At 41.8% G+C, this 21,957-nt stretch overlaps 1 protein-coding gene across 1 annotated transcript; it reads right to left on the bottom strand.

Annotated features, from left to right (window-relative positions):
• Window positions 1-4,829: 4,829 nt before the first annotated feature.
• LOC143296541 (uncharacterized) lies at window positions 4,830-8,352 on the bottom strand. Its single transcript, XM_076608560.1, has 2 exons — window positions 7,766-8,352; window positions 4,830-5,645 (listed from the first exon to the last, which is right to left on the bottom strand). Exons 1-2 carry the CDS (start codon window positions 8,273-8,275, stop codon window positions 4,953-4,955), a joined length of 1,203 nt encoding a protein of 400 aa, XP_076464675.1. The 5' UTR covers window positions 8,276-8,352; the 3' UTR covers window positions 4,830-4,952.
• Window positions 8,353-21,957: the final 13,605 nt, after the last annotated feature.

Genomic DNA, 21,957 nt, shown 5'->3' with positions numbered 1-21,957 from the left:
GACTGAAAGTCAACGCTCATCAACCACTCTGCTGTCATGTACAATTGCATAAGTTTGCTGTCAAAGCATGGCAAAGGTTTTATGTTTGACTGGGTTAAAAACAGTATTTATGAATGATATACAGATAATGTAGATGGGGACACAGATGAAGACTCAGCTTCACAGATGTTAACCGTCTTTTCACTTTGACTGAAAAGAGAGTAAAATATATTTTAAGCCAATCAACACAGTATTAGATTTAGATAACACTTCTTTCCTTGTTTTGTTCACAAGATCGTATATGTACATGAGTCAGGTGTCCTTGTTTCTAAAAATATGATGTACCACACAGCATCCATCTGTAAATTGTGCCAAGAGACTGACAAGGCTTCCAGGTACAACTGACTCTTCATTCTGTAGCAATTGCTAACCATATCTGACTTACACATGTGTTTAAATTTGTCACAGAAAGACAGTGAAGAGAAGAGACACCAGTGTATCTTGTGATACACTTTAAAAAAAATCTAATTGTTAAAATGTGTGCTGCATTTGTTATTATAAAGCTTCAGGTTAAAAAAAAAGAAACGAAAAAAAGTCCTGAAGGCAGATTCGAACCCCGCGTGTTCGGGTGAGAAGAAAGTGTCTTTCCCAATACACTATCGTGGCTCCTTAACTCACGTTCAAAATTTTAATATTTAAACATGCTTTTTTCAGGGCGAAAAATCGATTACGGTATTCGCAGTGAGAATGCTGTTTAAATCATATCATTCTGGTGTATCTTGGGCATTCAAAAAATCTTTAAAGGCAATTAAAAATTCTTTTTAAGTCAGCTCTAGTTTTATAGTTTAAAATTGAAATAAAAATTAGTATTTTGTTAAACTAATAACATGTAGAGCCAAGTACAAGTATTTCTAAACGTCGTATGAAGTAAAACGGACTTAATTTTGAGAAAAGTCAAGTCTGAAAATTTTTACGTTTCATCAAAGGTATTAACTATCATGGTTTATTATTTTTAACTGTGAATTCCGACTGATTTTGTTGATATTTTTATGGCAGTTTGGGACATAATCCAGTAAGTGATGAGGCGTACACAAATCTTTCTTTGAATAAATATTTAACAGTCTCCTTCTGCAACTTTCCATCACATGTTATGTCTAATAGGATTGAACGGGCAGGTCAACAACTCGAAACAAAATGGCGACGTTTGCGTTCGCCAGGAACACGAGCACGCGCTTTGAATATGTATAAATATGTGTACGCAGTTGATTTTTGCCCATGGCCTTCAGAACTCAGCCAATAGATCCATAAAGTCCACTCGTAGTATTGATTTTAGAAATGATAAAAATGACTACTCTTGATGCTATGTCAGAATACCAGATCAAAGTGCCAAGTTTAGAGAATAAAAAAATAAATAAATATAACAGTAAATTCATTTTGCATATAATATGGCTTCTTTTTTCTTACATTTTTTGTGCCCATCCCAGAGGTGCAATATATTTTTAAACAAGATGACTGGAAAGAACTGAATTTTTCCTATTTGTATGCCAAATTTGGTGTCAACTGGCAAAGTATTTGCAGAGAAAATGGCAATGTTAAAGTTAACCACGGACACACAGACACACACAGACAACCGAACACTGGGTTAAAACATAGACTCACTTTGTTTACACAAGTGAGTCAAAAAATAGTTTGAGTGGATTTTCAAGAAAACTTCTGACATTGTTAGTTCTGGGCCAAGGACAAAGTGGTTAAATTTTTGTGATGGTCTGGATTTGTATCATGATCCACAGAATAGATGCAAGATTAAAGAATACTTTATTATCTCCAAAAGAAACATGGATAAATTACTACTAAACTAAGTCCGATGATAAACTATTGTGTTTGGGTTTGTTTTCGAGTGGAGAGATGGGGGGCGGGGGTGTGGGGGGGTAGGAGGGGGCGGGGGGGGGGGGGGAGGATCGGGGAAGACATTGATAATTGTTCGGCCGTAACGGAGATATGCATATGCGCTGAGCTGAGTGTCTACATTTATTCAGGATTAATTCTAGAAAGAGAGAGAAAGAGTGGAACAAGAGCGTATGAATCCAAGCGATGCGTTGATCAGTTCGCTCAGTTCGCACGCTCTTGATCATTTTATCCCTTGCGATGTATTGACGTGGAAGCCCTCTGCGCGCGCGTGTGTGTGTGAGTGTGTGTGTGCATATTGGTGGTCACGTGCACGTGTGTCCTGATGTGCATATAAGCATACACATTATCATCCATGCATGAATACATTTGGTAGAAGAAATCACACGACAATTTTCATTGTCTACTTGTGATTTGTCGTCCACATTTTTTCTCTCTCCTTTTAATTTAGTTTTGATTTTACACTGCTATTCAGTGGGTGGTGCAAATGTAAAGAATTCAGAAAATAAAAAAGAATGAATGAAGGTTCTCGGACACAAGATTTTTCAAATTCAGCTTTAAAGATTTCCTGATCACACACACACACACACACACACACACACACACACACACTCACACCTCCACTCACACAAATACACAAGCACATACACACTCACACCCATACCTACACACAGCCACAGACAGACTCTGTGTGTGTGTGTGTGTGTGTGTGTGTGTGAACATAAAGATTGAGGCAGCTGTGTCATACCACTACTCTGCTTGATTTCGTTGACTTCCATCCATGGAGACTGTCCTTGAAAGCCATCAGCCAGTGAGAAAGGGAAGAAAAGGATTAAAGAAAAACTATCTTATCCTTTCTTGGGAACTGCAGCTGAAGCACAGTGGTGGGAACAACCTTCATAGACTTGTATGTAATTCAGTCGGAGCAAGCTGAGTCATCCTGACAATGAAATGAAACCAGTCAAAGGGTCAGCTTATGGCCTGATCCACTTCAGACAATTTTGACACGAACGCAAAATGTGTAGCAGATTTCTTTTGTCTTCGTGAGAACTGCCTCTTCAAGGACCTGGGTCATTAAATCTCTTGATGACTCCGTCAATCCATCAGTCTGCACCATATCTCTGTCTCTCTCAGTCTCTGTCTCTTCTCTCTCGCTGTCTGGGTGTCTATGCCTCATACCTCCCTTCCTCTGCGTTACACTTATTTCACGAACGCACTCACAAGTACGTAAAAATGAGTGTGCCCGCGCCCCTCCCCCCTGGCTCCCACTGTTCACATGAACACCCACACATGCGCATGTTTTTGGTTTCAATTTCTGAAGGAGGGGTCAATGCTTTTGGACAAACCCATTTTCCCTGCACCACATCTTCTAGGCGGATACCTGACCAGCAGCATAACCCAACGTGCTGAATTAGGCATTGAGTGCATGCATATAAATCTTTGTGTACCAATCAGAGTGACTTTCTTCTGAAGAATTTTGCTAGAGAACAACAGTATTGTTGCTGTGGGTTCTTTTTCAGTGCACCAAGTGCGTACTGAACACGGGACCTCGGTTTATCGTCTCATCTGAATGACTAGACACTCAGTTTGATTTTTGAGTCAATTTAGGGACAAAGAGCAAGAGCAGGATTTTAACCCAGACCCTAATGGGTTAACCATTCTGCCACCTTCCTCCCACACATGCACAGACGAACGTAAAGTAACATAGACCTTGCTGAGCCACACGAGGCAAACCACAGTGAAACAGGGGCGAGGGGTGAGGATTCGAAGTTTTAAAAGGGGCAAACGAAACAGAAGTGTGTGATTAGGCAAAGATAACGGGATATACAACGTCGCTAGTGGCTTTCAAAACACAGTGAAAAAGACTAAACTGATCAAAAGATAACAGTGACCTAAGAGAGAGCGAAGACATGAGAACTTATTGAGTGGAACGAGAGATGATGCGGGGAAAATCGTTTCGAAATCTTTGTCTACAGTTTGTTTAAAAAGAAGAAACGAGGAAGATCAAATCACGATAATCGATCACTCCCATAGGCACGGCAATGACTAAATAACTTAACATAATTTTTAGAGCATCCTGAAATGCATAATGGCAAGCGATAGTGATCAACTCAATATGTTTAGCAAGGGCAAGAACGGAAAAGCAAAGCAACGAGAGATACCATGCTTTGATTGAAAATCGCCATTAACATCTACTATTTAGATATATATTATCAGTGAATTCGTGGTCGAGTTGGAATGATACTCACCCCCACAGCCAAATCACCTGCTGCCTGCACAACCCAGTGTTTGCCTTTATTTTTCCACCACCGAGGGAATTTATCAGTTGCCACCATACATGGAAACTGACTTCGACTTCGGAAATGTCCCAGGACTCCTTTGGAACACTGATGGAAGTCCTAACAGGACAGACATCCAGGACTCGCCCACTGAAACAATCCCAACTTCCCTGAACCAAGACCCAGTCCCTGACCAACTTGATCTTGATCCCAAGGGCGTTAACCAATAGGTTGATAAACTCCTCTTCTGCAGGATGTCTCCAACGTAAGATTACAGACTAGCTGTGGCCGCTTCTGAAGACACTGCAGAAGGAGCATCTCTCTGGATATTCTCCTTCCAGCCAGTCCTCAAAGAACTGGTCAAGCACTGGACTTGTCGTCATGGTTTTATGGGGTATATGAATCTTTACAGAGAGAGAGAGAGAGAGGTGATATGAAATGAAAATTCTTTATTGACAATAGCCTATTTGGCCTTTATTCCAGGGGTTTGGGGATAAGAATACACACACACACACACACACACACACAACAACAACAACAACAAGAACAACAACAATATGTAAGTAGAAAAAAAGAGTAAAACGCCAGATCGATTTTTTATTTGTTTGAGAGAGAGAGAGAGAGAGAGAGAGAGAGAGAGAGAGAGAATGAACCCAGACAAAAACGATGAGCATTACAAATGAGCTTGCAGAAAATGAATATCTGATCACATATCTGTACTGTGAGCGTGAGCCAGGTATCCACTGTGTTGTACACATGGACGAACAACAATGTCCCCATCATGACTGATCAGAAATCATCCATGTCATGCTCCACCTCTTCCACATTCTGGCCCAGAGCAGAGCTGTGCTGATCGCGGCACGTCGTCTTGGAAGTGGAAGTGACTAACGTTGCGGACGTCGCCATGACACGTGCACCTCGCCCCACGCCACACAGCAGCAGACGTCGACACTGCGCCCGAAACTTGGTACCCGTCAGACAGTACAGGTAAAAATTGATGGCGTAATTACAATACCACAACAAGCTGACCACCACCCACACAAGCTCCAACCAAGCTTCGTAATACGCATCGCTGACGTCAAGGTAAGAGTACGTGATGAGGTAAAGGCATACGGGCAGCGTCAGACATAAAAACGTCACAGAAACGCACATCAACGTCACGGTCAGTGATGACGCCGCTTTCTTTCGGGTGGTGGTGGTGGTGGTGTCCGCACGGCTGCTCATCTGACGGGCCTGGCGCACGGAGTGGTAGAGGGAGGCCGCGAGAGCGGAGTTGCCCAGGAGAAGCAGCAGTGAGGGGAGGAAGGAGGTGAAGACCAGGTCCAGCCAGGGGTAGATGAACTCGTCGTAGTACTGGAGGTGTGCATTGTCTATGTAGCGACATTGTGCCGTGGAGGTGTCGCCATCAGTAGATAGGGTGTAGGTCACCAGGATGTGCGCGTTGAGGGCTACAGTTGTGGCCACCATCAGTAGTACCGTGATCTGGACACACACCCCTCATTCATATCCTTATTTATAAACATGTAGCTCAGACATCCCTCACCTCATCTATATACATGTTACCCAGCTCTCAGGGTTCAATGCTTGGCCTGTATTTGAGGTTGACATTAGCAGGGCCAACAACAAAGTGATAGTTGAATGGTCAATGTTTTTTTCCAGTACAGTGAGAATTCATTTACAGATAGGTCTTTTGTAGAGGACTATGGCTCTCAAACTTGGCAACATTTCGCTGGTTGTTAGGATCTAGTGCTGCAGCCTTGAGAGCTAGTTGGCCTTTGGAGGCCACCTCCGTTCTGACTGTCCTAAGACCCTTTTGGCCGAAAGAGTGGGGATGCAAATTCTAGCCCAAATAGTCGTGATAGAAGTGGCTCCTCTGCTGTTTTGATGGTCATAGTCGGAAACGATTATCATGCAGCCAAGCTTGCCGCTACGAACTTTCTGTAGCAAGTGACACGAAGTGGGCTATTACCGACTATTTCCCGAGCAAAAGAGGTTTCCGGGAATGGATTGAAATTTGACATTATAGCTTTGACTTCATTGCTCTACCGAACAATGTAAAGTATGGTACTGTTGTTCTTGGTTGATTTTTTCTTGGCTGTTTTTTTTTTGGTTTGTTTGTTTTTGTTTTCTTCTTCTTCTTTTTTTTCAGCTTCTTAATGAGCCGCCTCGTGCATTGTGTCGCTTCTCTCATACGTCACGTGTCCTTCACACACCACGGCCCGTCTGCTACAAGTACTTCTGTGCTGTTTTCCTGATCAATTGTTTTCTTCTAATTAAAACCCTCGAAAGGCCTCTTATCGTTCTTTTATGCCTCTGCCTGCTTGGGAATCCATTACTCTTTTATCACTCTTAATGTCCCTGAATCGCCGTGCTTTAGCAAAACTAAATGGAAGGGGGTGATCAAATTTTGGATGATGAATCACAAGTGGACAGGCTCAGCAATGTTGTATGAATTGTTCAACAAACATATTCATGCATGGATGGTTATGTGTGCGTATATGCACATCAGTACACACGTACAAACACGCGTGCACACACACACACACACACACACACACACACACACACACACACACACACACACACACACACACACACACACACACACATGGCCTCCAAATCAGCAGGCCACAAAAGATAACGATCGAGAGCGCGCAAACGAAGTGAACATATCAACACCACGCTTGGTCTTACACGCTCTGCGCTCTTGCTCCTCCTTCCCTCCCTCCCTCCCCCTCTCTCTCTCTCTCTCTCTCTCTGTCTGACATTAACCTTGAATAAACGATTCAGGAACACAAACAAGAGCGACTCAATACAGCACATACCTCCGTTAAGACCGAACAACAATAAATAGCATCCTCGACCCCCCCTCCCCCAAGCCCCTCACACTCCCCAAGAACAAGCCCATACACAATGACCGATCATTTGACTAAATTTGGTGGAAACCCATCAAAGTTTTCTCGAGATACTACACTGACATTTTTTGCCTCATCTCCCAATGGTGAAGACTGCTTCACTCTGGACAAGGGTACCGATCTGGACCATTTACAATCTAACGAATGTAAGAAGTTGTCACTGAATCAAGAGCATGGCAGACTGTCTAAGACGCTTATCTACCAATGCAGTGTCCGTGAGGGTCTGGGTTCGAATCCGGCTCTCGTCCTTTCTCCCAAGATGAACAAGAAAATGAAACTGAGCATCTAGTCATTCGGATGAGACGATATACCGAGATCCCGTGTGCAGAACGCACTTGGCGTACTGAAAAGGAACCCATGGAAACAAAAGTGTTGTCATCTGGCAAAATCCTGTGGAAGAAATCCACTCTGATAGGTACACAAATATATATGCATGCACTCTAGGCGTGACAAGCTCATTGGATTATGCTGCGGTTAGGCATCTGCCTAGCAGATGTGGTGTAACGTGTATGAATAAAGATTCAGTAGTACCTGCAAACATTGTCTGTTTCTTGACTCTCATGCAGGTGGATGCTGCGTATTGCATCAGACATTACTACTGGGAATCTCACAAAGATACTTTTCAGCTGATAAAGCTTCATTTAATTAACACCGCCATTGAAGGTTAAAATGTGTCCATGATCTCACCTGAGATTTTCGCCGTGTGCAGAGCAGGGCCACGCGGTGAGGCCACAGTACAGACACCACACGCTGCATCGTCATGGCAACCAGATACCACGATGACATCATCCCAGACAGGTAGACGAGGAACATGTGTACCCTGCACATGACATCATGCAGTTGCCTGAAATCCAGACTCCACAGACTCAAGACCCAACGCCGCAGGAGTCCCGTGTACAACACCACCAGGTCCGACACCGCCAGCGCCGAGAAGAACACGGACACGCCAGCGCCCCCTAACGGCACTGTTCGAAGGATGACGAGAGTCATGGAGTTACCGAACGTTCCCAAGGCCAGAATGATGGGACAAAACACTTTCCACAACACCACCCCTACTTCATACGGCGCAAACGGCGTCTTGTCCCTGATGGACAAGACTTCTTCTGACGATATATTGGTTGACCTGTACCCGCTGGTTTCTGCCAGTGAAATGTTCGTTTCCGCTTCAGACATCGTTGTCAGATAGTAAGAATCCATTTGTACTGTTCTGTTTTGCACTCTGCACAAAGGGAAGTCAAACGCCGTCTGGAACGTCAGCTGTCAGCGACTTGTCCGCCAGACTTATGAAACAAAAGGGCGCATTTAGACAGAGACTTGTGAAACAAAATGGTGCATTTCGAAGACAGAGACTTATGAAACAAAATGGCGCATTTTGACAGACAGAGACTTGTAAAATAAGGTACAGTTTGACAGACAGACTTAAGAACAAAATGGTGGATTTAGACAGACAGAGACTTCTGAAACAAAAGGGTGCATGTAGACAGGCAGAGACTTATGAAACAAAATGGTGCATTAATAAAGACGGAGACTTATGAAGCAAAATGGTTCATTTAGACAGACAGAGACTTATGTACCAAAATGGTTCATTTAGACAGACAGAGACTTATGTACCAAAATGGTTCATTTAGACAGACAGAGACTTATGTACCAAAATGGTTCATTTAGACCGACAAAGACTTATGAAACAAAATGGTTCATCTAGACAGACAGAGACTTACGAAACAAAATTGTGCATTTAGACGGGCAGAGACTTATAAAACAAAATGGTGAGACTTATGAAACAAAATAGCGCATTCAGACAGACAGAGAAGGAGTGCAGAAAGGAATCAGTTGTGATTCTGAAGAGAAAAACCAAGTCACACAAGATGCAAAGCTTTCATAGTTCACATGGAATTCCTGCTGAACAACAACAAAACTGAAAGTACTGGGGAGAGACAGAGACAGACAGGGACAGAGAGACGGAGAGAGAGAGAGAAAGAGAGTCGGGGTGGAGGTAGAACAATACTTAACCTACATATTTCGATCCAAACAATATTTTTGCTCGCCATCAGGAAGGGGTGTTTGACGAACTGAAAGTTATGTACTTGTGGAAACGGATCAGTTGCTATATTTGTATTGTTGTGTCACGATGAGTTAGCTGATGTCACTCAGATAGCGTGGGGCAACAAGCCACACTGACTGCAAAGTGAAACGCCAACAACAACGACATCAACTCTGTCCTCAGAACCGGTGTAACAGCCTCAAACTTCACCCGTTCTGGGTTTACCCCTGGGGTTATTCTGGACTAGCCTCGGATGAACCCTTGGGTCATTCGTAGTAAGTGAAGCTCGATCCCCCATAATAAGAAACTAGCCCCTTTCTATGCTAGGTTTAGTCAAAACATCGAGAAAGAAAGGGAGTCGTTCTGGGGCAGCCTTTACTGACCCCCCAAGCCCGCCCCCTCCCTCCCCCTCCCACACACACCCTTCCCCCCTGTCCTCCTCCAACCCATCTCCGTCATAACTGAACGGAAGCAAACGTAGGGAGGTTCTACTTTGATTGCCTGTACTGACTGTAACTGAGCCAAATTTATCCCAGGGGATCATTTCAAACCACTGGCAGTCCTTCCAGATTTGACCCCGGGGTAAAAACCAACAGAGGTACAAACATGGTGCTACACCGGTATTCTCTGTGATGAAGAGAGAATCAAGATGTCTCATCAACCCGGAGATATCCTTTGTAAGTTTGCTTGGATTTTAACTCATTTGGTAATTTTTTTGGTAAGAAACTCTTTGGGTACCTTTCTAAAATTTAGGGGTAAGGAGGTTTAAAACAAACTAACAAACAAACACAATGAATGTGGGAAAAAAACACACACAAAAAAAAAAACAACACCCCCCAAAAAACAACAACAACAACAACAACAACAACAACAAAACAACAAAAAAAACCAACAAAAAACACAGCTACAACGAATAGATCAACTGTGTCGAATACAAGGTATAACTGGTGAGTGCTCTGTCAAAAATGTGACCCGATCAACCTATTTATTTCTCAGAACACACACACGTTCAAAGCATGTCAGAAAAACCCATAAAATTGCCTGGAATAATGCGGAAAAAAAAAGTAATGATGAGACGATCTGTTATATTTGTATACTCTTTAAACTGAGTTATCAAGCTAGGCTTGATATTGTAAGGTCAGTGTTGTTTTCTTTCTAACAGAAAATGTCCATCTTTATCAGCTATGAAAATGAAAGCATACGTTTTCACGAATTAGAAGACATCACTCTACAAAAAATAAATAAAAAAAACAAAAAAAAAACAAAACAAAAAACAATATGAACTTCAATGAAAACGCGCTGGTGAACCAGTTCAAGTCGTGGATTATTATCATGACATTCCTTGAGAGAAATTAATCTCCAATTACTGTCACATTACATATAGGACACAATCTTTCAGCACGTGGTATATAAAGATGACTTCCAACTTCTGTTGGTATTTTGTAATTGCTTAAACGAAATTTGTAAGTGCAAGAACATAAACGTCTGGTAAACAAGAGATGCGTTTTTTTTTCTGCTCTAAACCTAAACTCTACTCTAAACTCAGTTTTGATTATTTAAAAAAAAATCTACTGCAGACATCTAGTTCATATCTCCAGTGTATAACAAAATCATTTTCCAGAGAATCTCGAATTTGGCTACTTGTATCTATATATGGGGAGAAAAAAAATCCGCCTCTCAGTCAAATCTACATCGTGCTAAAAATTCTTGATTGTTACCAAGCAAAACAGATCGGATTAGACCGTTTCATATAAATTTCTCAATGTTTGATAAACCCGGAATACAAATTTTGTGCATAAGTTAAATCCCAGAACGAACAGTGAGAACAAAAACTAAAACATATAATGTATTATCTTCATATAAACAAAGTGAATAAAAAAACATTTCGCTTTAAGCGGAATATATACTTTAAAAACCTTCAGTTGAAATCTATCAGTGAAAGTCAATTTATCGTATCCTCAAATTTCACACCCATACATTGAAAATGGTACCCTACAACTTTTTTGTGTGAAAATAAACCTAATGTTACATGAATTCGTAACAAGTCCTTGCAAGGGCTCAGTGGCTTTGTCTCGAGCGGTTTTCTCGCTTATTGCGAAGTTATCGTTCTTAGCAAAACTAATTTTGAAATATTTGACAAAACTATGGACAATTATTACAAATCCTTCCCCACCTGATCTGAATACTCCACACCTTTGTGTTTTCTTTACCTGACTGGTCATTGTGTGACTGATCAAATGGAGAACAGTATATCTTGTGTTTTCTGACTGAGATTCCAATTAACCCAGTTTGTAAATTTCCTACATGGAACACCCTTGGCTGAAACATTATCAAGGGCTGTCGATCGCAATGCGTATAACATAACCCTACATTTATTTATTCTTAGACATCCAAATTTTTTTCTTAAGCTTCGTAATATAATAATCTTGATGAAATGAAATTCAAACAGTAATCTTATACTGAAGCCTTTTGTCCTGTGCAGGGTTGCATGAGCGATCTCGACAGTGCCAAGTTGGCTTTGCGGTAGAAATTTTCCAAAGTCTTCGCCAGTTCCATTGCCTTTGGAAAACTCTGAACGCTGACCAAACTTTTTTGTTTCTAACATCGCATCTCCACCTCTGTCCTGGTGTGTTGACGAGCCAAAGACTATTGTTGACAAGCCAAAGACTTTTTGATGTTAGAAAGTGACAAAAACAAAAGTTCTCCTGCACACGTCATAATTGTAAGACGTTGGTGGCTTTCTGGTTTGGATTGCGCGTATAATAACATAGTCATAACCATCTGTATTGTTTCTGTTAGAGGCTGATGGAAAGTGGTGCAGTTTTTCTTTTCTTTTGAAAGTGCAGTTTAATCAACTTAATAATTGATCTGAAATTAATCGATAATGAAGAAAGAATATTGTTGCACAATATAAGTGGAGTGGCATAGAGGTAACGCGTCCGCATAGGAAGCGAGAGAATCTGAGCGCACTGGTTCGAATACCGGAGCAGTCGCCAGTATTTTCTTCCCCTCCTTGAGTGGTGGTCTGGACGCTAGTCATTCGGATGAGACAATAAACCGAGGTCCCGTGTGCAGCATACACTTAGCGCACGTAAAAGAACCCACGGCAACAAAAGGTTTGTCCCTGGCAAAATTCTGTAGAAAAATCCACTTCGACAGGAAAAGCAAATAAAACTGCTCGCAGGAAAAAAAAAGAAAAAGAAAAAAAAAGAATGGGTGGCGCTCTCAGTGTAGCGACGCGCTCTCCCTGAGGAGAGCAGTCCGAACTGCATACAGAGAAATATGTTGTGACAAAACGGAGTAATACAAAACAATAACCTGGTAATTTTTACGCAAATCAAATTAATATCACGTGATGGTTCCTGTATCTTGATTTGGTTTGTAAGGTGTTGCTGAGAAGTGTACAAGGTTTGTGAGGAAAAAAAAGGAAGAAAGAAAAACAGAAAGGCAACAGATCACTGTATTTTCTGAACATTGTTCAATATTTATACGCGTATGTATTGTGTCTTTTCATTTGAGCTTAAACCTACCTGCATACCAGGCAAGACGCCGAAGCTGGAATAAGATTTTTTAAGATAATAGGCAGATGATGTTATCGTCTCAACACAAGTGAGAGATGGTTAGGTCCAGATATTTATTGGAAGTCACAATCAGTTAACATCCTTTCATTATAACACAGTTGATTTCACACACACACACACACACACACACACACACACATACTCACACACACACGAATAGATAGATGAATAAATAAACAAATAAATAAATATATATATAATTGATAAATAAATAAATAAATAAATAAAACCTTGCGTCTTATGAGTTAAATGGGTTTGAAAACTGACTTTGTTAAGTGTCGTCGCTGCAGTGAAACGAAAACTTGTTTGTCTGACTAAAGAATGCCTTGAGAAGTATTCACCGATTTCTACATTACGTAAACCAGTAGTACTGGAATACAGGCGAGGCAAACATACAGTCACCGAAGTTATTCCGAAACATCCCGCACTCTCATATGGTCACTTCATTCTTTGAAACAGCAAGAATTGGGCGTTCCTTTATAATTCGGGAGGCCCTTTCTTTTTGTTTGTTATAAAATCCAGTGTAATTATCAGAAAGTTGGTGTTGTACTATGAATTATTCATATTCTGAGCGAAGAAGCCTGGTCGATAAAATAACAATCAGAACACAACATGATTACTTCTGGCAGAACGTATCAACGGCTGACGAATCGATCAAATGAGGCACTACTAAGAACAAGACTGATGTATTTAAGTGCCAATTAACTTCTTTTTCCACACTTTCGTGGATGCAAAAGATCGGTTCTGGCAAATGTAGTTATGTATAAACTCGTACCAGATTCTCAGCTAGTAATTAGAATGAAAATTTTTTTCAGATTGTTTTAGGGCATGTTTGCCCCCACCTTCTTCCCCCTCTCTCTCCTCACTGCCTCCTTGTTTCCTTGTTTCTCTTTCTCGCACACGCGTTCGATCTTGCTGCAGTTGTGTGTGTGTGTGTGTGTGTGTGTGTGTGTGTGTGTGTCTGTGTCTGTCTGTCTGTCTTTGCGTGTGTACATACGCGCGCGCCCACGGCAATAAAAGGGGTGTTCCTGACAAAACTATGTGGCAAATTCCACTTCGCGGGTGCACGCGCATGTGTGTGTATTTGTGCGCGCACGCGCGTTCGTGTGCGTGAGTGACGAGATACAGGGTTCAGTGATATTAAGAGATTTCCTCTTTTCATGTGTGTAAACCAGTAAACTATTTAAAACCAAGTGAACCAAAATAAAACGTTTTAAAAACGTTTGCATCCTGAGATCTGGATCTAGATCAAATTGTGTGTGTGAATGAGTGTGTGTGTGTGTGTGTGTGTGTGTGTGTGTGTGTGTGTGTGTGTGTGTGTGTGTAAGTGCTTGTGTATAAGTGCGTGTGTGTCTGACAGTGTCAGAGTGTGTGCGTAGCCTGCGTGCGCGCGCGCGCGTGTATGTCACTCGATTAGATCATTGATTCGACCCCACACAGAACCTGGCTGTGTGTATGTGTAGATATACTTACGGATATACCGTGTATGTTTGATGTACGATAAGCACGTCTGTTTCTCTGTATGTTAATTTGTATAATTGTATGCGTATGCAAGCATATTTATATGTAAAGTAAAACTGTTTCTACGTAAGAAAAGTTTTCGTCCACACAAAACCATTCCAGTTACCATGCATACACTGAAAGTTTAACTGGGATCCTTGAATCACGCTTATGTTGAGACAGATTTTTCTCTGTATCTTATTTCCCAGTGAAATATAAACTTCCGTCAACGTTTTAACTCACTCAGTTCGGCCAGTCCTCTCTTCTCCTCTTCACAGACCCCTCGGATGTCCAGTGGGTGTCTCAATGACCCAACCTTTAGCTTCCGTCGTCAGAATTGTGGTATTCTTTGTCAACATTCACCTCTTCAGTATAAGAGCCTTCCGCTTGCAATATTTTGATGATGATAATTGGGGTGAAACGCTGTTAACGTCGTCTCTTTCGCCGTTCGTATGGAGAGAGTTAACCTGAAACCTTCAAAATGGTATGCAGCATGCCCCCAGTGTGTGTGAGCTTATATCACAGACTGACATAAGCATACAGCTATGTCAACAGCAAAGTGAGAGCTGTATTATCAATGGTTTCTCCAGTGCAATGGGAAATCATTATTTTTTACAGCTTCGTCTTTTGTGATGAACTATAAATCAAACTTTGAGGCAAAACTGCACTGGGGTAGTTGGCCTTTGGGAACGATTCTAACGCCAACTGTCTTAACTCTCTCCATACGAACGGCGAAAGAGACGACGTTAACAGCGTTTCACCCCAAGTACCACCATCAAAATATTGCAAGCGGAACGCTCTTATACTGAAGAGGTGAATGTTGACAAAGAATACCACAATTCTGACGACGGAAGCTAAAGGTTGGGTCATTCAGACACCCACTGGACATCCGAGGGGTCTGTGTAGAGGAGAAGAGAGGACTGGCCGTACTGAGTGAGTTAAAACCCTCTTTGACCGAGACAGTGGGAATGTAACTTGGGCACGACACCACTATAATCAAATTATAGCCTAGATAGTCGGGACAGCAGTTACCTCCTCTGCTGTTCTGGTGATCATAGTCGAACACGACTGACTGTCATACAAGCATGGCTGGTGTGGTGTTGTTGCCAGTGTGTACTGACGTGTGTGTACGTGTGAGGGAGGAGGGTGGCGGTGGTAAGTGAGGTGACTGGGTGTGTATGTATGTGAGTTGTTGAGCTTATGCGTCGTAGGCCGAAATGAATGTCCGCTTTTCTTTATATCAATCTGAATTACGTGTGGTTTTCTGACCAAGTTATCATAAACCTTATTTTCATGAATGGTCATGTTGTAAAAGTGATTCCGCTTTATATGTTCAATGTTATGTGTACTCGAGCCAAAAGAAAAAAGCATTGCGAGTTAAAACACAAAAAGGATGTATCTAATAAATCTTAACTAAGGAATGTACACCAGTCTTATGTTCTGGCCCCTCATCTGGAGTCATGTTCGTGTGCAACTGCGTATTCGACGAAGCGGAATTTTGAACCACTGAAAATCTGCCAGGGACAACAATTTTGTTGCCTGTGTTCTTCAACGTGTGAAAAATACTATGAGCAAGGAGACATATTTTGTAGTCTTATGTTTATGACTAAGCATCCAGATCATTGTTTAAAGTATCGTGGAGGAGGAAGTGTACAACGGGGGTGGGGGTGGGGGGGGGGGGTCTTTGCATAGCTGGGTGGTGATTAAAATGTTTTATTGTATACTCTATGTGTATCGAAAAACCCATCATTAATTCATATTTATTGGCGCTGACAGCAAAGCAATGCTGAAAACATTATAACCACTATCTATCTATCTATCTATCTTAAAGGTCCCACAGCCTTCCACGGCCATCGGGGCAGTGGATTCATATCCACTGTGTCTAGGGCTCTGCATAGGAAGGCGGGGCCCAGTCCTCTCCTTCCGCCGTTTTAACCTTATCCAACCGAAGTCGGGTACCCATGCATACCCAGGTGGAGTGGAAAAATTGGAGTAAAGTGCCTTTCCCAAGGACACAACACCATGCCTCGAACCCTGATCACTGTTAAACACTGGTTCAGAATTCCAACGCCTCTAGCCGTTTCTGCCACAGCGATTCCCCTCCTTCCCCCGCCTACTCCCGTCGGGATTAAATCTCGGGGAGCGCTACGCTAGCTGGACTGGCTTTTTTTTAGGGCGCTCTCCTCAAAGTCTTCCCGTCGGTTCTACAATGCCAGAGTTGGTTCCTGCCGACATACGTGAAACATAAACAGACAAATTAAGAAAAGAAAATATTTTGTGAATAATTCGAGGGCAGAAAACGACGAAGTCACTTTAAATTACGTTCAGTTATCCGCAAGCCCTGGTGGTCTTGCCTCCCTTGGTTGGAACTTGTCTGAGTTGTCTTTTTTTTTTTTTTTTTTTTTTTTTTTTTACGTGAATGTGTTTTGAACGTTTGTTTCATTGGTAAAGCGAGTCTAACTTTAGCGTCCCAAATTCAGGGGCATATCTTACCGGCAATTTTTGTGCATGTATGAAGCGATATTACCATAAGTAGATGCTGTAACCTATTTTCAGTGGTTTTCGACTCTATTTTGAACGTTACTTTACTCGCATTTAATACGGACTCTGTCACCTGTATGAACGTGCCGCCATCTTGCACTTTCCGTGTTGGTCCCGCAAACCATGAAAATGAAAACAAAAGACATGGCGGCTTGAGACAAGTGTCAGTTCGGGTTCAGCTATTGGGTCATTTTGCATCGCAGTGTGCCTATTTCTTGATTAGGGGGGTCGGACTACACGCAGCATGTCATTTCTTATATGCTTCCTTTGAAAAACACGCGAAAAAATTCGTTTAGATAGGTGCAATATAGTTCAAGACGCTGAAAAGGACATTGCCGTTTCATTTATATTAAATTTTCGTTTATGAGCTTAGAACTTCATGCTTCTGGTCGAAAAAAAAAGAGATGTTTTCCATCGAAAATACCGCAAAAAAATAAGTTCGTGCGAAAATAAGTATTGTTGAAGCGCAGCATTTAGGCTGGAAATATTTGTTTTTTGTTATCCTTACTGCTTACTGTTATCATTTTCACTTAATCAATGTTAAACCATTCGCTCAACGCAACATATTACATAATTTTGACGAAGCCGCAGTAGGCACGAGAAACGAGTAATGTATACCATCGTGGTAAAATAAATGTGTGTCAAAATGAACGGAACTCCCACACTATTACAGCCTGTCACTCACTCACTACCTGCAGACACATTCATCTTCATTTTACCAGATCCTAATTAAGTTTGGGGGTTAATTCCTCATCATCGGCTTTTCTTTCGCTCGACAACCAGAACGGTGACTCAGACATATGTGAAGATCGTTGAGAAAGACTGAAGTGGGTTGGTGTGGGAGTGTGTGAGAGGTGTGTGAATGTTAGTTTTCATGTCACTTATCGTGTTTTTCCCATTGGGCTAAGGGGAGCAATAAATCTGATCTTTAACTTCAGGTCACCTCTGGTCGTAGCCGATGGTAATGTGAATGCCAGGGGCTATATCAACAAAGTCCTAATTCTACGAATGCCATTTCTGGCACGGCATGGAGGGCATGGCGGATTGATGTTCCGACAGGACAACGCCAGTCCTCATGCTGCGCCGACAGCACGTGCAGCATTGCCTCCAACATGGCGCCAGTTTCTGTCATGGAGTGGTCACTTCTGTCTTCTCACGAGACCTGCACTGAACGTGTATGTTCGAGTCTTGCAGTGGTCACTCCTAAGACCTGTCTAGAACGTGCAGTTTGTGTCGTGGAGTTGTCACCTTTTGTCTCACCTCCTCATAAGACCTGCGCTGAACGTGTATGTTTGTGTCGTGGTGTGGTCATCTTTGTCTCCTCACAAGACCTGCACTGAACGTGTATGTTTGTGTTATGGAGTGGCCATCGTTGTCTCCTCACAAGACCTGCACTGAACGTGTATGTTTGTGTCATGGAGTGGCCATCGTTGTCTCCTCACAAGACCTGCACTGAACGTGTATGTTTGTGTCGTGGAGTGGCATCTTTGTCTCCTCACAAGACCTGCACTGAACGTGTATGTTTGTGTCAAGGAATGGTCACCAGTCTCTTCACAAGACCTGCCTAGAACGTGTATATTTGTGTCATGGAGTGGCCATCTTTGTCTCTTCACAAGACCTGCCTAGAACGTGTATGTTTGTGTCATGGAGTGGCCATCTTTGTCTCCTCACAAGACCTGCACTGAACGTGTATGTTTGTGTCATGGAGTGGTCATCATTGTCTCCTCACAAGACCTGCACTGAGTTTCAGTTTCAGTAGCTCAAGGAGGCGTCACTGCGTTCGGACAAATCCATATACGCTACACCACATCTGCCAAGCAGATGCCTGACCAGCAGTGTAACCCAACGCACTTAGGCCTTGAAAAAAAAAGAAAAAAAAGGTGAATAAATAATAGATAAGCGTACATAAGTAAGTAAATAAATAAATAAACAATAATTATAATATATATAAAAAAGGGGTAGTAGTAGTAATAATAATAATAATAATAAATAAATAAATAAATAAATAAATAAGACAATAATGATGATAAATAAGCAAATAAATATAAAACATGAAGACACACATTCACACATACACCCACACATGCATAACAGATATGCACCAAACATGCAGTTTCACAGATATGAAAGCACAGTCAAATACACATAAACGTACATGAGCCCCAACACACACACACACACACACACACACACACACACCACATTACCCTGCACCTCCTCTACCCCACACCTCCACGCACTCATTTCTAGGCTACGTATCGCAGCTTCCACGGCATACACACACACACACACACACACACACACACACACAGATGAACACTTGTACAAGCACACACACATACGCCCATATCCCCAACCTCCAAACCCAACACATATATACAAAGATATATACATACACACCCGCACGTTCCAATATCCTGTTGCTCCCACAGTGTAGGCATGCATACACTCACATACCTCATTCTCTCCCCCCCCTCCCTCCCGCACCCGCACCTCTCCCTCACACACACACACACACACACACACACATACGCACGTGCACAGAACTCTCCTGACACTTGTGTACACTTACACCCTCGCGCATGCACAAACGCACTCAAAAACACAGACACACAGACACACACACACACACAAACATACACACACGCACAGTGGCTGCCACTGAATGTGTGTTTGTGTGGAGTGGTCACCAGTCTCCTCACAAAACCTGCACTGAACGTGTATGTTTGTGTCATGGAGTGGTCACGTTATCTCCTGCACTGAACGTGTATGTTTGTGTCATGAAGTGGCCATCTTTGTCTCTTCAAAAGACCTGCACTGAATGTGTTTGTGTCATGGAGTGGTCTCTTCACGAGATCTGCACTTAATGTGTGTGTCATGGAGTGGTCATCAGTCCTCTTCACGAGACCTGCACTTAATTTGTGTTTGTGTCATGGAGTGGTCACGTTTATTTCCTCAAAACACTGAATGTGAACGGGGCATTTGTCGGGCTGGATGGACGAGCATCGCTCCAATCATCAATGCAGACAAAATCTGACTCCCAGTGAAGTCTGGAAACAGATGCCCATGGTAACTATTCAATGTCTCAACAGATTCACATCTGCAAAGCTCAGAATTTGTGTTGATGGCTGTGGTGGGCATACTAGATGCTGATTTTTGACTGTATCACTGTAATGGATTGTTTTTATGGTTCTTGTTCTTTGTCATGTGGGTGCCCTTTCTCATCCATAATTTCAAGTTCTCTGATCAGACATTTTCCTCCTCTTCGTCGTTCGTGGGCTGCAACTCCCATGTTCACTCATATGTACATGAGTGTTTACATGTATGACTGTTTTTACCCCACCGTGTAGGCAGCCATACTCCGTTTCCGGGGCTGTGTTTTCATAACCCACCGAATGCTGACATGGATGACAGGATCTTTAACGGGCGTATCTGATCTGCTGGCGTATACACATGAAGAGGGTTCAGGCACAAACAGGTTTGCACATGTTGACCTGGGAGATTAGAAAAATCTCCACCCTTTACCCACCAGGCGCCATTATTGCGATTTGAACCCAGGACTCTCAGACTGAAAGTCCAACGCTTTAACCACTCGGCTATTGTGCCTGTCAAGACATGATAAAATTTTAAAGAGAAATGAATTTTAAAGTTTGGTAAGGTTTCAATGTGCAGAACTTCACCTTTCTGTATTTTTTTCTCTCCAATAATCATGGTTAATGTCTAGATTGTAAATAATAAAACAGCAATCACACTACTATTTTCAACACAACAAAATTCTCTTTCACCAAATAGGTGAGTATTTAATGCAAACATGCATCTCAGACAGAATAAGCTGTTTACATTAAACATGCAAAGACATCAATGACCAGAATACGAAAATGATCTAAATCAAGAAAATCACAACCCAGCTCATAAAGGTGAAAAGTAGATTAAAAAAAAAAGAAAAAAAAAAAGACTTGTACAAAAACTATGAAAAAAAGATCACATCAAATCAGTGGGGAAAATTCATACCAAAAATATTTTGAAAAAGTACACTTCAGATCAACCAAATACAAATATTTTCACACAATGTCAGAGAAGCTCAATCGTTGGAAAAGCAACAGCTTTCTAATCATGGTAACAGACTCAGGAAGTATAACTATACAGAGCAAACAGACAACAAATATCACTCCTGTAAACAAGGAACCGATCAAACAAGAAGCTGGACGCGTATACGTATAAAATATATTGCACAATGTATGGAATGGGAATCAAAAACCATGAAATGACAGACTCTTCTTTCTGGCAAAACTTCAACCTGCGAAAGAATAACACAACACCTATACATGGCAAACCAAGATTAACTAAACTGTGGTAGCCTAACACCTTCCCCACCCCTTCTATTATCCATTTTCAGTTAATGATGTAAACATAAATCTTCATGACAGCACTGCAAAATGCGCCCAGCCTGATGATTAGTGCTAAGTGGGAAAAAAGGTGCAACTGGATTATTGCTTTTGCATGCATGAAATGTGTTAGACAACCAGTGCGTCTGTAAGTCTATCATTCAGGTGTAGATTTCTGTTGGGCATCTCTAACTTACCAGTACATGTACATGTACATGTGATGGAGCTCTCATCTTTTTCAAACACATACACACACACAAGCACATACAAAGAGCTAAAGAGAGGATGGTCAAAGCCTAATTCTCCCCATTCAATTTCATATTCCAAGTTTATCCACTGTTCGAACACAGGTTATTCCCATAACAAACATAACAAATCCAAGCTGTGCCTTGGATATTATCATCCAGATAGAAACTTCTGATTATTAACACACACACACACACACACACACAGAGAAACCAGTAAATCAACCAAACGGTAACAATTAAAAAAAAAAAAAAAAAAAAAAAAATCCAGAGATCATGTCTGTTTATCCCATCTGTTTATGAAGTGAACACAAAATCTTCGATGTCAGTGACTGACAAGTGACATGGTTTCATTCTCTGAGTTTTCTCAAGTCAGAATGCTGTGATGTAAAGTTGGATTCAGGCATATCAGTATATCATGATAGTGGTATGTTAAAAAAGTGAGCATCAGTTTTCATCCTCCTTCAGTTTGTTTCATCCATCAGTCTGTCACTGACTTTATCTCACCACCTCAGTCAGACCTCAGACTGTCTGTGTCTGTGTCTGGCAGTCTTTATTTCTCTGTCAGTCTTTGATAAACACAGAC

This window comes from Babylonia areolata, chromosome 21, assembly GCF_041734735.1.
Source record: "Babylonia areolata isolate BAREFJ2019XMU chromosome 21, ASM4173473v1, whole genome shotgun sequence".
NCBI classification, from domain to species: domain Eukaryota; kingdom Metazoa; phylum Mollusca; class Gastropoda; order Neogastropoda; family Buccinidae; genus Babylonia; species Babylonia areolata.
Note: the sequence above shows the minus strand (reverse complement) of the source record. Positions and strands in the feature narration are given on the sequence as shown.